This window comes from Camelina sativa, chromosome 1, assembly GCF_030686135.1.
Source record: "Camelina sativa cultivar CO46 ecotype springtype chromosome 1, ASM3068613v1".
Taxonomy (NCBI): domain Eukaryota; kingdom Viridiplantae; phylum Streptophyta; class Magnoliopsida; order Brassicales; family Brassicaceae; genus Camelina; species Camelina sativa.
Genome location: NC_141880.1, coordinates 18,153,620 through 18,177,219, shown reverse-complemented (window position 1 = coordinate 18,177,219; position 23,600 = coordinate 18,153,620). Strand labels below are relative to the sequence as shown.

Here is a 23,600-nt window from a genome sequence, read left to right as displayed (position 1 = left end):
TGATCAATTCGTTTTTCACATAAAGAGACGAAGAATGTTAGGGAGGTGGTGTGTTAGTGCAAGCGTGGAGAGAATGAAAGTGTTGTAAGTTATGTTTGTAGTTTGGTCGGAAAAACCAGTTAAAGTAGAGGCCAAAGTTATGTTTTCGCTTAGATTGTTGCACCTCCAATGCAAATAATGTAAATGAGTATGTATATGGGTGTGTATGTTTCCATAATCCATTGCATATAGTAAGTTGAAAAGCTTAAGTGATTGGCATGAATTCTGACGCGTAATCTTTTGTGTGCTCTACCAGTTCAAGATACAAAATCAAATCAACTTTTACTTTGATGGAAAATGATTGACAAGTAACAAGCACACTTAGCTATAAATTATCGCGTGAAAACATGTATTACTGACTAATTGTTGTCATGAAGGATAGATAATAGCATTTCAGGCCGACAAATTATAGTTTTATTGTACAAAGTTCAGATTTCATACGTTAAAATTTCATCATAATGATTTATGTTACTGATACTTTTAATTCATTCACAGTACTATCCAAAGAAAATAAAACATGAATTTGCTGCCATTTCTTATCATGAAAAAAATATCTTCACTCTGTATATAAGCTTATAAAGAATATTTTCTTGCTAACATCGAGAATGAATATAGACATCAAGATTAACAATTCAGAAACCCAGCTAACTAATATCATTAACAAAAGTAAAAGAAAATATTCAAACTACATTAGATATTGTTCAAAAAAAAATCTACAAAATAAAATAGCTACAGAAAAATTTATTAACACTTTAGGATTGTCTTATAAATTTTAAAAATTAATTCACGCGTAGCGCGACATATCGTCCAGCCTATAAACAACAGTAGGAATAAGTATGAACCTAAAAATCACACACAACTTGCAAAAAATGCTGCGAAACACACACTATTCCCTTGAAGAACTACCAAACGACGTCTCGGACATATAATCTCTCAAGTTACTAAGATTTCACGCACTACCATGAGAAATGTTATGCAAGCATCACCACATCTAGCCAAGGCAGCCCAAGATCACCGAGTCTACAAGAATATAAACCAATAAACCTAAGGCCCCTGGCGATGAATCCACTAGCAGCACTAACGAGATACCAAGACCTCATGGAAAAATGCATTGCAAGTGGAAATGTTGAGGCTCACTATATCAAAGGGATCCAAGAGTATTTTCGAACGAACAACAAACAGGGCAGGAACACTTGAAGAAGGCGGCAGAAGATAGTTATGAGAATGGTATGTACCTTTACGGAATTGTGAAGTTGTGCATGGGTGACGCAGCGGAAGGAAAAATTTGGCTCGACAAGCTAGGCTGGAAACAAAACAAAGCAAAGGGTGACCAATGCTGGAAATATATCAAATAGGCGTTAAACAGAGTCAATGTACAAAGCCTACAATGCTACTACACTACATTGGCAGTAATCGGACCAACTATTTACTGCACCGTCAATGACATGGAAAATAGATGCACACACTGCTACTACTACAAACAAATGCTCAAGTTTGTCTTTGTCATTTAGCTTAAGGAACAACAATATGGTTTACCAATGTTATCAACCTTAAATAAATTCCACAATTCGAAATAGAAATCTATGTTTTTCTCCTTCTTAAACAATAACGACGCCTCCAAAAGAATTAAAACAAGAGAAACAAGGAACAAACCTGAAAGTATAACAAGTAAATTAAAGATATATATAAAAAAAAAAGTCCGCCGCTTACCATCACATCAAAATCAGAACATAGAAGATCAAAATATGTTGAAAAAACTTCTCACAATCCATCTTAAGAAAAAATTCTTCAAGTATTACGACCAACAGGACATAGATATATATAAAGAGGTCTTTACCTTCAAGGACAACTACATCATAGAAAAACTCGGCTTAGAAAAACTGGGCTATACAAAATCAAAAAGAATAACCGAATCAAAGCAAGGCAACACAAGCAACACTTTCAGAGGATCAGGGAAACACAAATAGAAACCAATTAACATTATTTGGCAGCACTTCACAAAACCATCACCAAAGACAAAGAAGGTAAGAGATGCGCACACCTTTAGTAAACTAAAGAGATTCAGAAATACGAGTGCCACAATCAGATAACCGTAGCACTAAATTATATGAAAATGAAAACTGAGCCAACAACAAAACAACCCAGACTGTATAAATTAACATCAAGATAAACAAGAAAATTAATTTTTCCCAAAACACAACTCACATCAAATCGAAAAAATCACTTAGAGGATAAACGAAAAAATACAACTAAGAACACAAAAACAACTCACAACTTAATTAGAAAATCTAAGAAAGACAACACATTTTCAGATAAAAAAAATTGAACACAAATTCACATTTACGTTTAACGAAATCAACAGGTAGATAAACAAATATCTCCTACAGATGCAAAGCGAGCAGGAAATCAACCAAATACGCAAACCCAAAAAAAAAGATAATGGATATATGAAAGGGATGAATGAAAAACGATTACGAGCATCAAAGAAATAGGTTCAATACTCATATTGTCCTCTAAATCGCAAACATTGCTCTTCTCCTATCCGTTCACGAGGAGATCAAATTTTGAAAAAGAACAAATCCATTCCCAACTCAATAACATACAAATAATGACCCAATAGACTAACACATTATAAGCCTTACAGAGAAATTGGGCCCAACGGCTGAAATAAAGAAAAATAGCCCAAAAAAAAGAAATGTAAGTTATTGATTTTATTTACTTTTCTTAATAAAATCCACAACTTTTTTTCACTCCAAACACTAAAACATTGATAAAAAACTCCTACATTTTACTAAATACATATGAAAATATTAAAAACTCTAACCCAAAACCACATATAAAACCAAATAACAATCCAACCACAAAATGACAAATAATAATAAATTAATCAAAACTAACAACTACAACCAAACAACAACTTTAACTACACAATGTTAACTTCTCATTATAATTAAAAAAAAACATTAAAAACACACAAGATTATCTCAATATTTGAAAAATAAACAGCGATATGCCTGAAAATATCCAACAAAACAACATAACCACCCAAATCAAATACAAAAACAGACGTAAAGATGAATCTACGTAACCAAAAAAATAATATACATAAAAAAACTCGGAATACACTTAATCTAACTCCCGCGAGTAGCACGGGTCAATTGCTAGTAATTATATAAAAGAAAAACAAATTGTCAAATAAGTGTAAAACTTTTATTTCTATATTGCATTTTATAATTGGTATCCGATGACAGAATATTTATAAAATATGACATATTTTAGTAAAAAATATATATTACGTCATTGATTTTATAACCATTTTAGTATTTCTCATAGAGGATGAAGTGTCATTTTAGCTCTCCCACATAAATAGATAAACACGCAGATCGGTTTAGCCCGATATTTTGATTTGGATTAAAATTCTAGACCCATATGTTCACTGATTTTTTTTTTTTACTCTTCAAGATACATTTTAAGATTCTTTTTAATCTCAGTCGTCCATCATTACGTCAATATTTTAATATAGATGTGTGGATCACCAAGATAGAAATTGAGGGAGAGAGAGAACTGTGGAAATTTGGATGAAACCAAGGACTGAAGAAGAACAGAAAGATGCCAAATGTTAAATTAAGGAAAAATGATCGGCAACTACACAGACTATGCTCCAACACATCACTACATATGTAGACTATATAAATATCTCGTAAACTACATGAATTATTGATTATACATACGGACGTGTATAAACTAATGACAGTTATGTGCTGAACACCATAACCATAGTTTCCGGTACCGCTCCGATGTACGGCTCGACGAAATCCGGTACCATCGACTAATCCTGTTTAAGACCTGATCAAAATTTTGACCCGCTAATAATTCGACCCGCTAATCAAACCGGACCACATTTAATTGGGCCCAAAACCGGTCCAATTACAAATTACACAAGTAAAAGTTAAAAATATAATCTTGATGGTTTTAGTTTCTCATTTCTCGATCTAACCTAAAAAAAAAATTCCTCTTTACCTAGGGTTCTTGAGAGAAGAGGTTTCAGATCGAACACGAATTAGAGTAAATCGAACTTGTTTGGTTGGGTTTCAGGGTGAATTGTTGCAGAGAAACTGCAACTTAAACGAATACTTGAAAATCAAACACAAATTGAATCGTTGTTCTTAAAACGAGAATCCAAATCTCACAAGCTTGAGCATAGATAGAAGAAACAACTCTAGTTAGATGAGTACAACACCATGGTCACAGATTTAAGAAACTAAGAAGAAGAAGATAACACTCAACACACAAATCTCATGAATGATCCAATTCAGCTTGTTGCTTCTCTTTAGGCGTCTTTGAGCTCAAGCTAATCTCAGCCATTGATTTAAACTTCTAATCCCAGCCCTCCACGTGTTTATCTTATTGACCTTCTTTTTCCTATATCAAATCTCCCCCGTTTGAGAAACCTTGACCTCAAGGTTTTGTAGATAAAGAATGAGCTGATTTGCAAGGAATATACTCTAACATCCGCGAACCGGAAACAGTAATTTTGGTCTGAGTGTCGATCGACACCATGGGTGTGTCGATCGACACCATCTTTTCTAATTTAGATTGGTTCGTTTTAATTGTTGTTTGGTTCGGTTTGGTTCAATTAGAAACCCCTAAACCAAGTATTTAAGTGAGAGTGACGAATTAGGGGTTTAGGTTTTTGTCTTTTGTCGCTGTTGTGTGAGAAAAGAGAGAAAAAGAGAGAAAAGGAGACAAAGTGTTGGAGAGCCTTTGAGAGTGTTCTTGTGAGATTTTTGTCTTTTTCTTGGTGTATTTGGAGAGATCTATGGCTGTGGAAGGGAGAGCTGTTATTGGGAACGAAGGAGAAGCTTCCTAAGGTGTTGGTTCCACCGTTTCTCAGTCAAATCTTCCTGTAAAAGAGGTGAGTGCTTGACCATGGTTGATCTAAGCCTGAGATCTCTTTTGTTTGGCTGTTCTTTGTCTATTTGTGTTGTTTGCTTGCTTGGGTGTGTTGTTTTCGGGTTTTCATAGGTTCCTGAGGCATTTGGGTGAGTTTGGGACGGTTTCAAGAGGTTTTGAAACGGAGGATCGTCGTTCGTGATCGTGTTGTTCGTGTCTGCAGAGGCAGTGTCGATCGACACCACTCAACATCGATCGACACCGATATAGCATCGGTCGACACCACTCAGCATCGGTCGACACCGAGTTAGCGTCGGTCGACACCAGTCTCATCCGAGACTTGTTTGCCTGGTTTGATGTATTCTTTTGTGTTGTTTGATTGCTTAAAACTGAGGGTCTCAGTTGCTTGTGTGTATAACCTAGTAGATGGGAGGACGACCTCACTAAGTATTTATGATATACTTACGCATCTCAATTGTTGTTTGTGATGTGCAGGTAAAGGCAAAGTGTGATCGTGGAATCAAGGCAATGAGAAGGAGGATGTTCTAGAGGCTTGATTGATTGTGATCTAGCTATTGTTAGGTTGCTAGTATTGAGTTGATAGAACATTGTAGGAAGTTGGTTATTTCATTGTTTGGTTATTGGTTTATTGTATTATTGGTTATTGGATTGTTATTGTTGGAATTCCTGTTGGTTGAATGAATATTGTTTTGTTATCCGCTGTTGTTGATTGTTGCTAGGATGTTAGTGGGTATAGGACCACTAGTGATTTAATATTATAAAAAATAAAAAAAGGGAAGGGTTGTTTCATATACCCTTGTATACTCCCATTGAAGGCTGCAAAGAGTAGACGGCTGCTCAGATTTGTATCAACCCCTCACTCATTAGAACAACCAGTCTTCAACTCTAAGAACAATGGCAAGAGTTTACAACGCCATTTGTGCTTTATTTGGAACGCCCTATCACGTTCCATTCTTGTTGCTGCAAACAGTTTTCCACACCAACATTATCGATGTTCTTCCCGCGTACGTTTTTTCTCCAAGTGTTGAACCAACTTTGCTTTTCACGACACCATATATTTTCCTTAGCAGATCTGTATTTGAACATCCAAGATTTTGGAGAGAGTAGTTGCTTCCACCTATAATACTTACAAAACTCAGCCACTTCCAAAGAGAAATCATCAAAGACTGGACTCAAAGTTTATGGGACAACAGGTTGTTGATCATCTATGATCATAGTCATATAAACTTCATCTAACAGCTTAGGCAACAGTTTCTTTCCCCCACCCAAAGACTCTTGTTGAACCCTTTGCTCCTCTTTAGAACTTTCTTGGTCAGATTGATGTTTAGCTTTCAAAGAGCACACTAACATATGTTCTTTGGCAGGAACTTCAGGAACACCTATCATGGAAAGTTGAGCTTCCCTCAGCTTATTAAGCTTAATGGCCTTCTTGTCTCTAACAGAACCTTGCCTAATACCCTGAAGAAGAATTTTCTTATGTCCTATATGAAAATGCATCACTAACTTCTTAAAATCACAAGTTATTGGCCCCAAAGTGTCCAACCATTGATTGCCTAACACCATATCACACCCAACCAAAGGAAGAACCACAAGATCAGCCTGAAACGTTGTGCCTCTAAACTCCCATTGGAACTTATCTATTGTAGCATCAACCCCCAACAATCTCCCATCTGTTACTGAAACTTGAGCAATACTTGCAGATTCTAAAACACAATTCAACTTCTCAGCCACCTTGGTATCCATGAAGTTGTGTGTAGAATGAGAGTCAATGAGAATAGACAAGACTTGTTTCCCATAAGAACCCTTCACCCTCATCGATTGGTGATCAAAAACTCTTGAAATGGCATAACAGAAATATAAGCTCTAACTTTGGTATCCTCCAATGCAACCTTCACCACATGTACTTCATCTTTAGGTTTCTCCATAGTAGGAAGAACTGTTTGATGATCATGCTCTGGTTTGGATGCTAAAATCCCTTTATATTGAATGCTACTTCTACTCCATTTAGCACCAGACCAATTGCTAAAATCCTCAGGTTGACTTGAAACATTTGAGGGCTGAGCTGCCTTTGGAAAATCATCACTCTCTTTTTTGGTAATCACTCTTGTTGGATGAGCAGTCTCATATAACCTTCCTATCAATAAACACTGCTGAATTGTCTGAGGTTGAAACATCCTAACATTCCTTTAAGTATCACTTCTCAGCCCTTCTAAATAAACACTAACCAAGTATGATTCAGATAGGTCCAAACGAGACTTAATCAACACAAATTTTTCACGATACTCCTCAATTCCTTCTGTTTCATGCAACTGTTTCAGTTCTGCAATATCATCCATCAGCTTATAATATTTACCTTCCAATAGCATTTTGTAAAGCCCCTAATTACATTTAACATGATCCCACAAAACTGATTGTGAAAGTGATTGGTGACAAGTAGTTGCGAGAGCATCTAAATGAACAGATGCTAAACCTACTTTCAACTCATCCATTGTTCGGTCTATCTCAAAGAATTGCTCGACGAGGACCAACCACTCTTGAATCGTATCACCATTAAACCTAGGGAAATATAATTTCTCAGTCTGTGTAGCATCATCGTAAGAGTTAGGAATACCTGAGCACTTCCCAAATTTCGGATCTGAAGTTAAACTCGCAAATGCTTGTGAAGATCGAAATCGATTACGAACAGCGGCGTGATTGGATCGCCCGAACCTTGATTCATCTAAATCACGAACTAGTGCCTCCTTCCGCGATGAGTGAGCTCTTGTTTCCGCCATGGCTTCCGGAGAATCGAATGGATCTGATACCTTTGTTGCAGAGAAACTGCAACTTAATCGAATACTTGAAAATCAAACACAAATTAAATCGTCGTTCTTAAAACGAGAATCCAAATCTCACAAGCTTGAGCATAGATAGAAGAAACAGATCTAGCTAGATGAGTACAACACCATGATCACAGATTTAAGAAACTAAGAAGAAGAAGAAGATAACACTCAACACACAAATCTCATGAATGATCCAGTTCAGCTTGTTGCTTCTCTTTAAGCATCTTTGAGCTCAAGCTAATCTCAGCCATTGATTTAAACTTCTAATCTCAGCCCTCCACGTGTTTATCTTATTGACCTTCTTTTTCCTATATCATGAATCGAACTCGAATCTCGTTACAATGAGGTAAGATCTCTCATTTTGCGAATTCATCTGTTCCATCTGCTCTGGCTGTAGTGTTAATTTCCACTGTACTACCGACCATTGTCCTGAATGATAAAGCAAAATCAAAGTTAAAGCCGAGATATGTTATTGAGAACATACAATATGAAAAGACTGTTACATTAACTTACTTGGTGAGTTGATATTGATAATCCCTAAGCCTTGAAAACTGCTCATTGCATTTGTCTTGCCGCTTCTTAACTGCCCTTCTTCTTGCTGATTGTGACTGTGAAGGTGTGATGATAATGTTGTATCTCCTCTTCATCTCGTCTTTGATCTCCGGAGCACTCATCTCAGGGTCTCTTCTTATGTCTTCAAGAAATAAGTCCACAACCACAGAGCTCTTTATTTGCTTACATCTTCCCACCGGATGACATTGATGCTCATCATAGTATGTTTTCACCATCCATTTCCCTATTGGATTCTCAATGGCACAATATATATGCCATCCACAGCCTTTTTCAAAACACTTAGCACGAAGTCTTTCCTTTTCCCATCTATCATACACAACGTTTTTCCTTGTCTTCAATATATATTTGATCACATTCTGCTTAAACTCCTGACCACTAGAAAATATTTGCCTTGTGCTGAACACACCATCAGGTAAGTTTCGTTTGACTAACCTCTCTGCCTATTCTTCTTCATCACCAGACGAATCATCAGTAGGAGGGTAGACATCATCCTCATCTGGAATTTGTTCTTCATAACTGTCATGGTTAAACACCTCTATATCTCCTTCACCAACCTCATCCTCATCCGCTGATTCTGCATTATCAGATAAACCATCTTCTTCATCACTAGCGTCATCATCTAATGCATCATTTTCACTTTCAGGTTCATATGTCGGGTCATTTTCTCCATCACTCTGATTATCTTGAGGTAACATTGTGCCAATCTCCATTTGTAACTCCTCAACAAATGGTTTCTCAACATAAATGTCCAGCTCTCTCATCCAACGCCCTGCTGCCTGCATCTTTTTCTTATTTGCATCCACATTTTCCCAGAGAGGATGCTTCTCTCCTAAATATTCAAATGGTAGCTTGTACCACATTCTGCCAATGTCAATCCTCTTATCAAGCAACTTCAATATCACATCTGCGAATATAACACCAGGATCCACTTGAATCACGTCCATCACGCCGTCAACGTAAGCCGGTGAACCATCAATTGTTTTGAATTGCCTAGAATGATAGCAAATCACTTTGACAAGCCCCTCGTTACTTCACAAACCAAAAAAACACATATCAGCTTAATCTCTCAATAACTTGACTTAAACAATGATAAAAATTGGAAAAAAAAAAATAATACTTTGACTATGACAAAACCCCGACACAAACAGACAAGAAACTTTGTTTTCTTTACTCGAAAAAAACAAACAGACAAGAAACTTTGTTTTCTTTGCCCCACATGTTTGATTCCTTATATAAACCCCACAAAACTCCACATAACTCCATAAAAACCATTCAATAACAAACCCAGAAACTCATACACTCTACCCAGAAACTCTATTGTCGGGAATTTAAACATATACAAAAAGTCGCAAAATGAGAGATCTTACCTCATTGTAACGAGATTCGAGTTCGATTCACCCTGAAACCCAACAAAACAAGTTCGATTTACTCTAATTCTTGTTCGATCTGAAACCTCTTCTCTCAAGAATCCTAGGTAAAGAGGATTTTTTTTTTAGGTTAGATCGAGAAATGAGAAACTAAAACCATCGGGATTATGTTTTTAACTTTTACTTGTGTAATTTGTAATTGGACCGGTTTTGGGCCCAATTAAATGTGGTCCGGTTTGATTAGCGGGTCGAATTATTAGCGGGTCAAAATTTTAATCGGGTCTTAAACGGAATTAGTTGACGGTACCGGATTCTGTCGAGCCGTACATCAGAGCAGTACCGGAAACTATGGTTATGGTGTTCAGCACATAACCGTCATTAGTTTATACATGTCCGTATGTATAATCAATAATTCATGTAGTTTACGAGATATTAATATAGTCTATATGTGTGGTGATGTGTTGGAGCATAGTCTGTGTAGCTGCCAAAACTGGAATCCAAAGGAAATAATCATCATCATTGATATATGTGAACACTAAACGTAATTGTTTAGAAGTATAAAACTTATTTCTATATTCATTTATGTGTTTTATAATTTCACTTTTATGAACTATTTTATGTTCTGTCAACCAAACATATAATTAGAAAATAATTTTAAGGTTGATTATCTAAATGGGAGGATAAGAGTTTACAAATGAAATTTTTGAAATTAAAGTTTTCGAAAAGCGAGCTAAGCAGTCTGCCTTCACGTACGGAGGATCCTGGTTAAAGTGAAGGAGGGGAAGGAAGATCGGAGCAAAATGAAGTCGTCTTTGATATTTGTTTTTAATTATAATATTTCGTTTTTGCATGAAAAAACAAAAATATAATTTTTCATTTTAATTTTTTTAATTTTTTAAGTATTTGTTATTTGTTTTTCTATATATTATCACTTGAAATATATTATTAAAAAAATACATAATATGTAATTTATAACTAGAAATATCTATTAAACAAACAAAAACTATCATGTTAATGTTTAAATTTTTTTAGAGTTAAATATATAGGTTTCAGGGATTATAGTATCATCATGATTTTATATTTTTTTAGATAGACTTAAATTTATACTATTTTATAAGTTAATAAAGAAAACTAGACAATCTATTTTTTAAAAATTTGTATATAATTTAGGTATCAATTTAAACTCATTATGTTTTCGATCTCATCTTCTAATGGAACATGATATCTTCCAAAACAAAATACCCCCTCCTCGTATGAATACATCTCCAAGTTTCTTTAAATATCTAACACTAGGTTTTACCCGTGGTACACCATGGGTCTATTATTTTTTTGATATAAAATGTAATTAATTTTTTTGATATAAAATGTAGTTGATTATGCATGAGTTCATTACTTAATTAATAGTATGTGAGAGAAGCACATATTATAATGCTATGTTAGTAATATTAAAATATGGCACTAATATTAACTTGATTAATATAATTTATAATGAGCACATCTTGGCATATTCTTATTTTGATTCTCAATTGATATTATTGGATTGATAGTGTATATTTAAAGCTAATACGATCTTATCAAATATGTAAATGTTTATTAAACGCAAATTAGATCTTTCCTAAGATGTTTATTAATTTGAATTAGTTGTTATATTATAGGGATGTGATTAAGAGGATGTGATTACAGAATTTGTTCTATTAATTCTTTTTGTCAAAATCGGCCCTAAAAATTCGACATTGCAAATTATATATTTCCTAATTTTATAAAATGCAAATTAGATATTTCCTAAGTTACAATGAGCATTGATTGGTTGCTATATTATATGTATGTAATTAATAACAAATCATCCCAAAATATTCAGCATATTAAGTAGGATCCAAATAATTGAATCGGTTATAATTTTACTTAAAACCCGACCCGAAGTAGACAAAAAGTGATGGCACAAAAATATACTTCAAATCAAATCAAATAAAATATATATCCGTTTATAAAAATTCAAATCACATAATATGATGAAAAAATTCTAAATATTCTATTAACTTTATTTTTTAAATAGTAATTAAAAATTAAATATAAGATTAAATAAAAGTGAAAGGAGAATTATATTTTAATCTAACTTATTGATTTAAATTAGGTAGATATATTTTAGGAAATTAATATTAGCATATAAGGAAATGATTGTGTTTGGTGGCAAGGATTGTAGAGAATTTAGTTGAGACTTGTTTGGATACAAAGATTAAGAAAGGATGACACAAAAATGTACTTCAAAAATGTTAAGATAGATAATTTTTGGTGTACTAGTACTGTTCAAGTTATAGAATTATATGAGGCACTAAAAAAAAGATTAATAAATTTAAAAGTCCTTTTTACATCCTCCATGCATACTTATAACTAATTATAGACATTCCTTATATATTAATATAGAAACATTTTCTTGAAATGCTGATATGTCGCCGCCAGAGAGCTCAAGACACATTTAGATATTTACCCTCCATATAATTTATTATTTACAGCTATATGCCATTGTGTTTTTAACCAAAAAATAAAAAAACAAATGTGTTATTCTTAATTTATTTAATCATGTGTACTAAATTGTTTTTAATGTATACTTTTAAAAACATTTTATAAAAATCTTTTAAATTCTAATATCTAATTACATTAGCAAAAATAGTTTTTTTTTTTTGTGCACCAAAGATTTAATTCAAGAAAGATACAAGGAATAAGCATATTCGGACAGAAATAAACATAGAGACACAAGCTTGAAGAAACTTGATAGGGTTCGAGGAGAGATGTCGAACCAGACTACCATGAGTAAGGCCAAGGTAGAAGATGAATTCAACAATAACACAACATCCGGGAAGAAGGTAGTCACCAATACATATGAATATTGTGACGTTAAGATGACAGATGAATCAACAGAGGTGATTCGAAGATTTAAATAACCTTCAAGCAAATACAAAAGGCTTTGAAGGTGAGTGTGTTATAACTCTTTTAGATCTACACATGGTGTTTATTGTGTGTTTGAGTTCCCTATACCATAACAAACTTCTTCTAATAACTTCCTTAAGTTTTAATATAAAAACTAATGCACTAGCAAATTTTTTCCCAAAACCACTCGACAAAATGCTCATCAATAAAATGAGAGATTTCTTTTTAATGTCGTATCTCTACAACTCAGCCATGATCTCAACTTCTTCTAGTAACATCACGACAACATTTTCATAGAGATGAGAAACTCTTGAGTATCATTTTAATAAGTAACTATTTTTTGTGTGATCTTCTATTCTTCCCTCAAATTAGGATAATTTAATGACTTTATATGTTAGAGATCAACATTTTGAGGAAAAAAATCTGTAACTATATTTTTTTTTTTACTCCTAGTGTAAAATATATTGATTTAGCAAATCTCATTACAGATAGATTCTAGTAGCCAAATTGTAGTAAACGGATTACAAAATCCAAAATATTATATTTATTTTAACAATATTATTATTATTATTTTTTGTGTTATTTAACATTATTGATTAAAAATTATGTTAAGAATATTATTATTTTTCTTCTAAAAGAATAATTATTAAAATAAACAAATTATACCTGTGCTATGCACGGGGCTAAATTGTACATTAAAAAACAGCTTCTCTGTTTAGAGGTATATTATCGTGCCGGAGGTCCTCTTTTTTTTTTTTTTTTTTTTTTTTTTTTTGGTTAAAGAAGGTCCTCCTTTAGAGCTTAACTTTCTCTTCTCCCTCGCTGTGGCAGGTAATAATTTCTAGAAACCCTAACGGCCTAACCCTTTGATATTTTTTTTCGGCTCTTTTTTTTTCTTTCGGGAATTTGTTTGGCAAATCAATTTTGAAAGCATGATTGTTGTGTTGAGCCTTGCAATCTGGGCTCTAGTTTTTGGTTTGATCGACTCTCAGGACCTTTAAAAACTCGAATGATCGACCTTTTGAAACACGCAGCGATTTTTGAGTGTTTGCTTGATCGTCGTTTGGTTTCTGGCTGCTAGGTGAAATTGTCAGGCTTTGATCGTATATGTTGAATTATGGCACTTTAGGGATGTACTGAGTTCACAATATAGAGCTTCATCTTCTTGTTTTATCAGTAGAGACTGCCAAAATTCAATAACTGCTTCGATGCTAATAGTGTTTGTTTATTATTATGTTCTAGATGCCCAGAAAGCAAAAGACCTCGTCGTCCTCTTCTTTGGATAAACCTGTCAAGGGATTACCAAATCTGAGCCTCGATGATGAGAAGAAGAAGGGGAATAAGAAGAAGACGAAGGAGATCAAGAAGCTTCTTCACCTAGTCCTTGATTTGGACCACACCCTTATCCACTCAACTCTTGTTTCACAACTTTCTAAAAAGGAGAAGTATCTACTCGAACAGGCTGATTCAAGAAGGCTTGATCTTTGGAGATTCAACAAAGGCCATCCCAATGAATACATCATTAAACTTCGACCTTTTGTTCCTGGCTTTCTTTTCGAAGCAAACTAGCTTTTCACAATGCATGTTTACACAATGGGTTTATCCACTTACGCCCAGACCGTGTTGAACTTGATTGATCCGGATAAAGTTTACTTTGGAGATCGAGTCATCACCAGTAAAGAGAGTCCTAAAGAGAAGACACTCGATCTTGTTGTGGCTGATAAGCAAAGAGTCGTAATTGTCGATGATACAATTGATGTTTGGCCTCATGACAAGAGCAGCTTGTTGCAGATCACCAAGTACGTATATTTCAGAGACGGTGATGATAATACAAAGTCCAAGTCTTACGCAGAAAAGAAGATAGACGAAAGCTCAGACAACGGATCATTGGCGAATGTTCTGAAGTTTCTCCAAGATGTTCACAAAAGATTCGAAAATGAGTTAGATTCACAAGACTTGAGGCCGTTGTTACATGATCCTTGCAGACAAGACTGCTTCTGACTTAATGTATGTATTCAGTCCACAACTTCACATTCTTAAGGGTATTTGTGATTTGTGAAGAATGATTTTAGTTTATTGATTCTCATAATTTAGATGATTAAGGTTTCAACAAAGGAAGATATGAAAGTTTTGTTTTTTTGGATCAACTCCATGGTCATTATATTCTCCCTTATATATTATGTAAAGATGATAATCACTAGCAGAGATGGTGTTTGATTTAATACTGAGTTATATCGCCTTTCTTCATAGTTTTTTAAAAAAAAAAAAAAAAGGTTTAATGCCCATAACTGCATCTCTGAAGATTCTGACACGCTTGAGCCAAAGATGATTTTGTATGGTCCAAATTATGTTATCATATGCTTGTGGTTTTGATTGCTAATATGTTAAAATTGGAAAATGCGTCTGCCATGTTAAATGTTCAATGGAAAAGAATTATGAAGTGTTAGTCATTTTTTCTTCTAGTCTTTTAGATTTGGTTGGTATTACAATAAGATTAAAAGATGTCTTATCATTAAGATTGGGACTGAGTCAGTGCCAACGAAAATCATTTTCATCTAAATTATTGTATTGACACTTAATCCTTTGATATATATATGCCACTTGTTAGCTAAAATGACACTGGAAGAAAACGTTTTCGTACATTCTTGTATGGAAGTAAATATGGCAAAGTTAAATAGTGGAAGATATGTTAAAGAGGTTCTGCCGGTAAGGGTTGCGGCATCAAGTCGAATATAGTGATGATGTTACAGAGAAGATGGTGGAAGACATGCTAAAGAGGGGTCTAGATTTCTATCTAACAACACATGTGCACGACAGCCACTGGCCAAGAGATTATTGTGGCATATGTTTCTTCTCCCAGGACTGGTTAGTTCTTTAGTTTCGTTCACTAAGCTTTCTTTTAAAAATTTTGCTGAAAACTTGACGAAAACGAACTCTGATTACAGATTGCACTCTCCATAACTTGGCTCATCTTTTTACTTGGATCTGCTAATTCTGTGTCTGTAAAGAAAGGTACTTGGAGTTTTTAAATGGTCTGGAAATAACCCATTTCCTCCTCAGATATGGCTTCTTCCATATTTCCTGCCAATCCATCCAGGTGCTCATAAATATATGCTGATTTACAATTTCCTCTGCTCTCAACTTTCTCAGATACTGTTTAAGGTCATTATTTTCTCAGTCTTCCTTTGTTAGTCGACTGACTACTTATACAAAAGAAGTGCCTCTCATAATCAATCCTTGGTTCAATGACTATTCAATAGTATGCAGAATGACAACCCAAAGGTGATGTAACCATATCTGTTTTGTATTCTTTATGCTTCTATAGGAGGTTCCACTATATTAATTGGGCTTTAGATATAGTTATATTGGTAAGGAGATCCATAAGGCATTATCTCAGACTTTATAAAATGGAATATCATCAATGATGGACAACTCAAATGAAGTAATCTCAGAAAAAAAATTGTAATTCTGTTCATAGCTTGTAAACTTCTCTACTTTCACACTTGTTCAAAACACACTTTTAAATGTTTCAATTGTGTGCGCATTTAAAATGATGGATATGGTTTTCTTTCGCTACAGCTTGTTTTGTAGTTCTTGTGTATATATATGTATTAATTGGGCACGATAACCAAAAACTGGGCCTGAAAATTCTACTTATAAATTGGTTAAAAAAGCATGTTCTTAACTTACTTTATGATGAGAAGGAGAACGCATTCCTATTTTTAAACGTTCTTTCAGATAGAGAAAATCCATCGAGCATGCTTGAGACTCATGTTGGAGGGAGCAGGGAAGGGCTCGAGGGTCTTGGTTGAAAAATTGAACACACAGATGTCCACCTCATTAGGGGGAAGGACATGGGCAACTTTCTTCCAGTTGGTCTTGGAACAGATAAGGTTATGATGAGTGAAATAGATGGAGTTTTGTTTGATACCAAGGGTATTGTTAGCAGGCACAGTGATATCCAAGTCGAGAAGCAGGGCATGTGGTCGTCTGGGTCAGCATTAGGATCCATCTTGTAGATGCGGAAGGCCCTTTCGCTACTTTCAGAGGTTGTGCTTGTGACCAACAAAACCTCTCCTGCTGTAGTAACAGCGATGCTAAAATAACAATCAAATCCAAGAGGAGCAAACGTTGGGGATGGGTAAGTGTCACTCCTCGTGAGTTCTTCGAAACCTTGCTGCATAGAAAAATCTATGACTCGAACGAAACTACGCGTTGTTAAAATGTATAGACGGTAACTCCGAAGAACCAGATGTAGTAGGCCAGTTAACATCCTGGGGATACCATAGCTAATCCGAATGAGATCGTAATTGTTAGATTTAGCGGAAGAAAATGTGTTGAAACAGAGTATTTAGAGAAGAGAATATGAGAGATTTCATTAGACTAGAATAGAATAGTTTACAATGTGTGTACAAGCCTTTAAATAACAAAGAGAACTAGGGCTACACTCTCTTCATTTGTTAACTATGTGATAGAGACTTAAGAGGTGAGGATCTCCATGATGATAGTGACCTAACATGGTCTCCTAGGATGAAACCAACATGTGACTTTTCCTCCTCTTATCTCCTAACGTCTATAAACGACTTCTAGATCCATCTCATGGGCCTGAGCTCTTCTCTTCTTCATGTACTCCGGCCTTATTTGTCACTCGTACGGATGTCCGTACAGATCATGATCAATAATCTCCCTCAAGCTTAGCCTAATGAAATGGCTAAACTTGGAACCCATGAAGCATCACCTCATTAAAAACTTCAACATAGAAAACCTCATGGGACAAAACTATGTTGAGGGAAAAAGAGTGTGATGTCCATGTGTTAAGAAGATCGATCATGATCGTGTAAGGTCCACAAGTCCGAGTTTGCGATGAATGTGTTCACAAACCTTGGGACATGTGGCCTTAGTAAAGATATCTGCCAATTGATCTTCACTCATGGTGTGACAAAGAAGTGTCACTCCTTCTTCAATCTTCTCTCGAACTTTATGACAGTCTACTTCAATGTGTTTGGTTCTCTTGTGAAAGACAGAGTTGGTAGCTATGTGGATAGTTGCTTCATTGTCACAGTGCATTGTGATAGGTTGCTTAGACTCAATGCCAAGATCTTTAAGGAGTGCCTTGAGCCATGTTAGTTCATTTGTCAGCTTCCTCATAGCTCGATACTCTGCTTCTGCACTCGAACATGAAACCACCTTTTGCTTCTTCGATTTCCAAGTTACCAAGTTTCCACCAATAAAATTACAATATCCTGTGGTCGAGCGTCTGTCTAATGTGTCTCCAGCATAATCCGCATCACAGTAGCCCACGATTTCAGTGTTTGAATTCTTTCCCATCCAAATACCTTGTCCTGGACTTCCCTTGATGTAGCTCAAGATTCTTTCCGCCACGCTCCAATGGTACTTACTCGGAGATTTCATGTACTGACTTACCTGATTCACAGCATAACATAAGTCAGGTTGTGTAATTGTAAGGTAGATTAGCTTACTTACCAACCGACGATATCGTGTTACATCTTCATATGGTTCATCAATAGGATCTAATGGCTCATCCATCTTATTTTTCTTCTTATCTTTATCTTTCTCCCCCTTTCGCTTGAGCTGGTAGTCCTCAGGAAGTGGAGTGAGAGCAGGTTTTGCTCCAAGTTTCCCTGTTTCACTCAAAAGATCAAGTGCATATTTACGTTGAGATAAAAACAGACTTTCCGGAGACATGCAAATTTCAATCCCAAGGAAATACTTGAGTTCACCGAGATCCTTAATGTCAAACACAGATTTGAGGAAGGTTTTAGTCTCCCTGATTTCTTCAGTGTTGTCCCCAGAAACGATAATGTCGTCCACATAAATGAGGACCAAAATAATCCCAAGAGAGCTTTGCAGAGTGAACAGGGTATGATCAGCCTCAGAGCGTCGAAAACCACGTTCTTTGAGGGTGGAGCTCAGTTTATGGTACCAAGCGCGAGGTTACTGCTTGAGACCGTAAATGGCTTAGCGAAGACCAAGAACTTTAACCGGAGCTACAAGATCCTCAAGACCAGGAGGTGGCGTCATGTAAACCTCCTCATCAAGCTCTCCTTGCAGAAAAGCGTTTTTAACGTCCATTTGCCAAAGATCCCATGAGAGATTCACAGCCAAGGAAAGAACCACACGCACAATGTGTAGTTAAGCCACTGGTGCAAAGGTTTCAGTATAGTCAGCACCATATATTTGTGTGAAGTCGTGCTTTGTAACGTTCGATGTCGCCATTACTCAAGTATTTGGTGATAACCCATTGAGAACTTACAACTTTTTTTCCTTTTGGTAAATCAAATTCATCCCAAGTGTGATTACGGATCATGGCACCGGTTTCCTCTTGAACTGCACCTAACCATTCTTCACTCTGACTTGCTTCATCATAGGTTTGAGGCACATAATGCTCATCAATCTTGCTAAGAAGGCGTGAAACTCTGAGGGGAGAAGCTCAAGTGAACAGACAGATTGGATAGGATGAGCTACGGCTTGATTATTGTAGTAGGATCCGTGTGGAGGGATGAGGCTTGACACGTGTACTTCGACGAAGAGTAGGTTGGTCAGAGGTAGGATCCGCTGGAGGTGGAGGTTGATGTTCATGAGATGATGGACCACTTGAGATATCAGGATACTCTGTATCACCAGTGTGTTCAGGAATTTCTGCAGGTGTTGATGCAGGACCTGTAGTTGTTGTGGTATATGTAGAGGAAGGTTCTGCAGTAGAAGACATTGACTGATCTGATCCTTGGTGTGTGGGTGTGATAATGTTGCCAAGATGTTCAAGGAGGAACTTCAAGCTGGCGGATCGATCACTAGAAGAACATGAGAGATCTTTCAAATCATTCCAGTCGCCTTTCTCAAAATAGCCTGCATTTTCTAAGAACTTGACATCGCGAGAGACAAGCATCCGACTCGTGGTAGGATCATAACATTTGTATCCTTTCTGACTTGTTGAGTAGCCTATGAACATACATTTGATGCTTTTAGCATCAAGTTTACTTCTCTGTTCTCCTGGAATTAAAACAAAACAAACACACCCGAATACCCGTAAGTGATCCAAAGAAGGTTTGTTATGATTGAGTACCTCAAAAGGAGATAAGTCTTGGAGGATTTTTGTTGGTGTTCGATTGATTAAGTAGCAGGCAGTCATTACAGCATCTCCCCAATATCTTTTAGGAACATGTGTGTGGAACATGATCGATCGTGCAACCTCCACAAGGTGTCGATTCTTCCTTTCCGCCACTCCATTCTGTTGAGGGGTATAAGGACAACTCGTTTGTTGTAAGATGCCATGCTTGGCTAAGTGTTCTCAGAATCGATGACATGTGTATTCTCCTCCATTGTCTGATTGTAGTACCTTTATTTTTGCATTAAAGTGATTAGTGACATAATTCTGAAAGTGAACAAAAGCATCATACACTCTATGTTTAGATGGTAACAATGTAATCCATGTGTACTTTGATTTTTCATCAATAAATGTCACAAAATACTTGTTATTGTCTCTAGATAGGCAAGGTGATGTCCAAACATCAGAGTGAACTAAATCAAAGCAGTGTTCATAGATAGTAGTGGATTGAGAGAAAATGGACTTGCAATGTTTTCCAAGAATACATGACTGACACTTTGAGTTATCAAATGAAACATTAGGGATCATTTATTCAAAAGCACGAGAGTGAGGATGGCCTAATCTAGCATGCCAAACATCACTTGAACTACTAATAAAACTAGACTTAAACGAAACAGATGTGAGAGGATTTGATGTAGTTGTCTCTAGAACATAGAGATCTCCATTCGCATTTCCTTCTCCCAGAATCTTTCCAGTCTCAATATCCTGAAAATGAACACTATTAGGACCAAAAATGGTGTAGCAATTCAAATCAGTGGTTGCTTTCTTTACCGATAAAAGATTTGAAGTAAAAGTAGGCATAAAGAAAGCTTTGGATTTCTTATCAAAAAGTTTCAAATCTCCTACTCCTTTAACATGTATGCGATCTCCATTTGCAATAACTACATTACCTAAGGCTGATTTTATGTTGTATATTAGACTAGGATTACTTATCATGTGATGAGAAGCTCCTGAGTCAACAACAAGTGGTTTACTGGGTTTGGAAGCAAAGAAAGTGGTACCAGAATCCTTTAGTGTTGCGATGGATCGAATGAGAGCCTCCAAGTCTGATTTCTTCACGAATTCTCCATAAGCTGCAGCCATGGCTGTAGCGTTTCCTGGATTTGCTGCACAGGCTCCTTGACTGCTCGTCCCTTCTTGAGAGATATGTGCCTTGAACTTCGCCGGTTTCAGGTGAGGATGAAGAATCCAGGACTTGTCCTTCACATGACCTCTTTTCTTACAATGATCGCACACTACCACCTTCCTTTCCTCATGTATGTAGGTTCCTTTGTTGGCTGTGGCTAGTTCTTCCTTCCCACTGAATAAGCCAAGTGAGTCTTGTTCTTTTTGTACTTGAGAACACACATCCTCGAGTGTAGGGAGCCTGTCTCCTCGTAGTATATGCTTGATAAGGTCGTTGAATGCAGGATTCAGAGTAAGTAGGAGACCAAATACTTTGTCCTGCTCTTTTCGCTCGTTAAGGATGATTGAATCTATGGTACTTGGTCGAAGCATCTCGAGTTCAGCCCATAACAATATGAATTTTCCAAAGTGCTTCGTGAACTCCAAGTCTTCTTGATGGAGACAGTTGATGGCTTTCTTGACCTCAAATACTCGGGTCAAGTTAGTGACGTTTCCATACACATTTGTAAGTGTATCCCATAACTCCTTAGCTGCCTCACAATACGAGTACGCTTCAAGGATGGGTGCGTCGAGTGAGTTCTGGAGAATGACAAGTACGGTATGATTTTCTTGGAACCACTTGACTTCCTTTTCGAGTTCAGCCGCCTTGTCTTCTTCCTTCTCTTCTTTACCGTCTTCTTTGTAGGCTTTCTTAGGGAGTTGATTTGTTTCGATATGGATCCACAATCCCCTGCCACTAAGAGTGGTATTCGTGGTTCTTTTCCACAGTAAATAATTTGCACCTTTTAGTACAACATGTGTAACGATTGGTTTGGTGTTATCCATGGCGAGTAACAGAGTAGAAACAGAGGAAATATCAAAAAGAAACAGAGCAGAACGGAGAGATGAGAAGAGTAAAACAGATGAACTTTAAGAATAACTATAGACTTTGAGTAGAATAGAAAGAGTAGAAAGAGTATGTTTTAGAGAATTCAAGATCGAGAAACATGCTCTGATACCATGTTAGATTTAGCGGAAGAAAATGTGTTGAAACAGAGTATTTAGAGAAGAGAATATGAGAGATTTCATTAGACTAGAATAGAATAGTTTACAATGTGTGTACAAGCCTTTAAATAGCAAAGAGAACTAGGGCTACACTCTCTTCATTTGTCAACTATGTGATAGAGACATAAGAGGTGAGGATCTCCATGATGATAGTGACCTAACATGGTCTCCTAGGATGAAACCAACATGTGACTTTTCCTCCTCTTATCTCCTAATGTCTATAAACGACTTCTAGATCCTTCTCATGGGCCTGAGCTCTTCTCTTCTTCATGTACTCCGGCCTTATTCGTCACTCGTACGGATGTCCGTACAGATCATGATCAATAGTAATGAGCATTCCCTTTCTTGTAAAACCCTAAAAAACAAACAAGGGCGTCAAAGAACCATACTAAAGCTAACTCTTGCGTCTTCTTATCTACCCACTTACGTCCCCTAATTTCATCAGCTTATAATAAGTAAACAGAGCTACTAGTTAATTCCCATTCAAACTCCCTATCTCTATCTTCCATACGCTTCAGAGCAGAGTCGGTTGATAGGAGCGACTCTAACGGAGGAAGATCAATCCTATTCCCAGTACTAAACACATCTATAATATATAATCTGGATCGAGAATCTAGCATCAGGAACCATTTACCGCAGCATGCCAGGAATCGACTCCCTGAAGTAGAGTTTCTCCCAGCTGCTCTCCTGTAAACCATAACTTCTTCGTATGGGTTGTACAGCACGCAATCAGTACCGTCGTCAGGAAAAAGCATTAGCCATAGAGATCCGATTTTCCGGGGAACTGTTTGTTTCGAAACAGAATACCAGTTGGAACAAACCATCTTAGCTCGATGGAAATCCACAAAACTCAAAAGTTCAAACAGAGATATGATGATATCGAGGGGCAAATTCGACCAGTTACTAGGGTTACGAGTCTCCATGGTGTTGATAAGAGAGACTGGTTCCAGGTTTTTTCAGGAAGAAATCTCTCTAAAACTCTTGTTGATGCTCTTCTTCAGACAAGACTCATGAGTTTTCTGACTGCCGGATCCACCAGAACGTAGCTTTTGGGATATCAGACGAGTGAGAACAGCTCTTATTATTATACCGGAATGATGTGGTCAGAGAAGATTTTTTACCCCTTACTAAATTATTTATGAAAAGGTCCATAAGAATAATTTTAATGACAAAACCTCTCAACTAAATTATTAATAAATATATGCCCCTCAATAATAAGGAAAAAAAAACCCTCCTACTATAAACGTATGTCGTTAAATTGGTACTCTGGATTTTTGTATGTTTTAAAAAGTCACATAGATATTTCCTTTAGACATAAACGATGCAGTAATTGTTCAAAAACAGCATAAAATTTTAATAGCTTTTTTTTTAAACAAGCAATCATCTATCACAGTAAAGTTTCGAGAATTTTATCAGTTCGACCATGAACAGTAGCAAATATTTTGGCCAATGCCATTTTTCCCACTTCTTTTCCCGCCTACCACAACTCTATAATCAAAAGACTATTATATCCTTCTATTTTAAATCCATAAGACTAATTATTTATTTATTTTTTAGATTTGGCAAAAACGATCTGCAAAACATAAATGATCTCTTCTTGTTCTAACACCGATTTTCGTTTCTTCCATCTCAGACACTTTCAACTTTCCATCTTCTCCCATCTCA

General features: G+C 36.1%; 1 protein-coding gene and 2 pseudogenes across 6 annotated transcripts; 1 reads left to right on the top strand and 2 right to left on the bottom strand.

The window, feature by feature from the left end:
* Window positions 1-706: 706 nt before the first annotated feature.
* On the bottom strand, window positions 707-9,882 carry LOC104699413 (uncharacterized). 5 transcript variants are annotated; one of them, XM_087460703.1, is made up of 5 exons: window positions 9,716-9,882; window positions 8,289-9,377; window positions 5,748-8,204; window positions 1,275-1,342; window positions 707-1,059 (listed from the first exon to the last, which is right to left on the bottom strand). In XM_087460703.1, the coding sequence occupies exon 3, from the start codon at window positions 6,766-6,768 to the stop codon at window positions 6,133-6,135; it is 636 nt and encodes a 211-aa protein (XP_087316829.1). In that variant the 5' UTR covers window positions 6,769-8,204; window positions 8,289-9,377; window positions 9,716-9,882; the 3' UTR covers window positions 707-1,059; window positions 1,275-1,342; window positions 5,748-6,132. The 5 variants fall into 5 exon arrangements, with proteins under 5 accessions (XP_087316829.1, XP_087316825.1, XP_087316823.1 ...); XM_087460699.1 differs by having other exon boundaries at window positions 707-1,342; XM_087460706.1 differs by lacking the exons at window positions 707-1,059; window positions 1,275-1,342 and adding an exon at window positions 4,190-4,461.
* A 3,523-nt stretch (window positions 9,883-13,405) lies between these two features.
* LOC104699404 (RNA polymerase II C-terminal domain phosphatase-like 5 pseudogene) lies at window positions 13,406-14,862 on the top strand (annotated as a pseudogene). Its single transcript, XR_015563336.1, has 2 exons — window positions 13,406-13,471; window positions 13,883-14,862. The product of XR_015563336.1 is annotated as an RNA polymerase II C-terminal domain phosphatase-like 5 pseudogene (transcript).
* Window positions 14,863-16,409: 1,547 nt separating this feature from the next.
* LOC104709849 (F-box protein At2g14500 pseudogene) lies at window positions 16,410-22,958 on the bottom strand (annotated as a pseudogene).
* Between the last annotated feature and the right edge of the window lie 642 nt (window positions 22,959-23,600).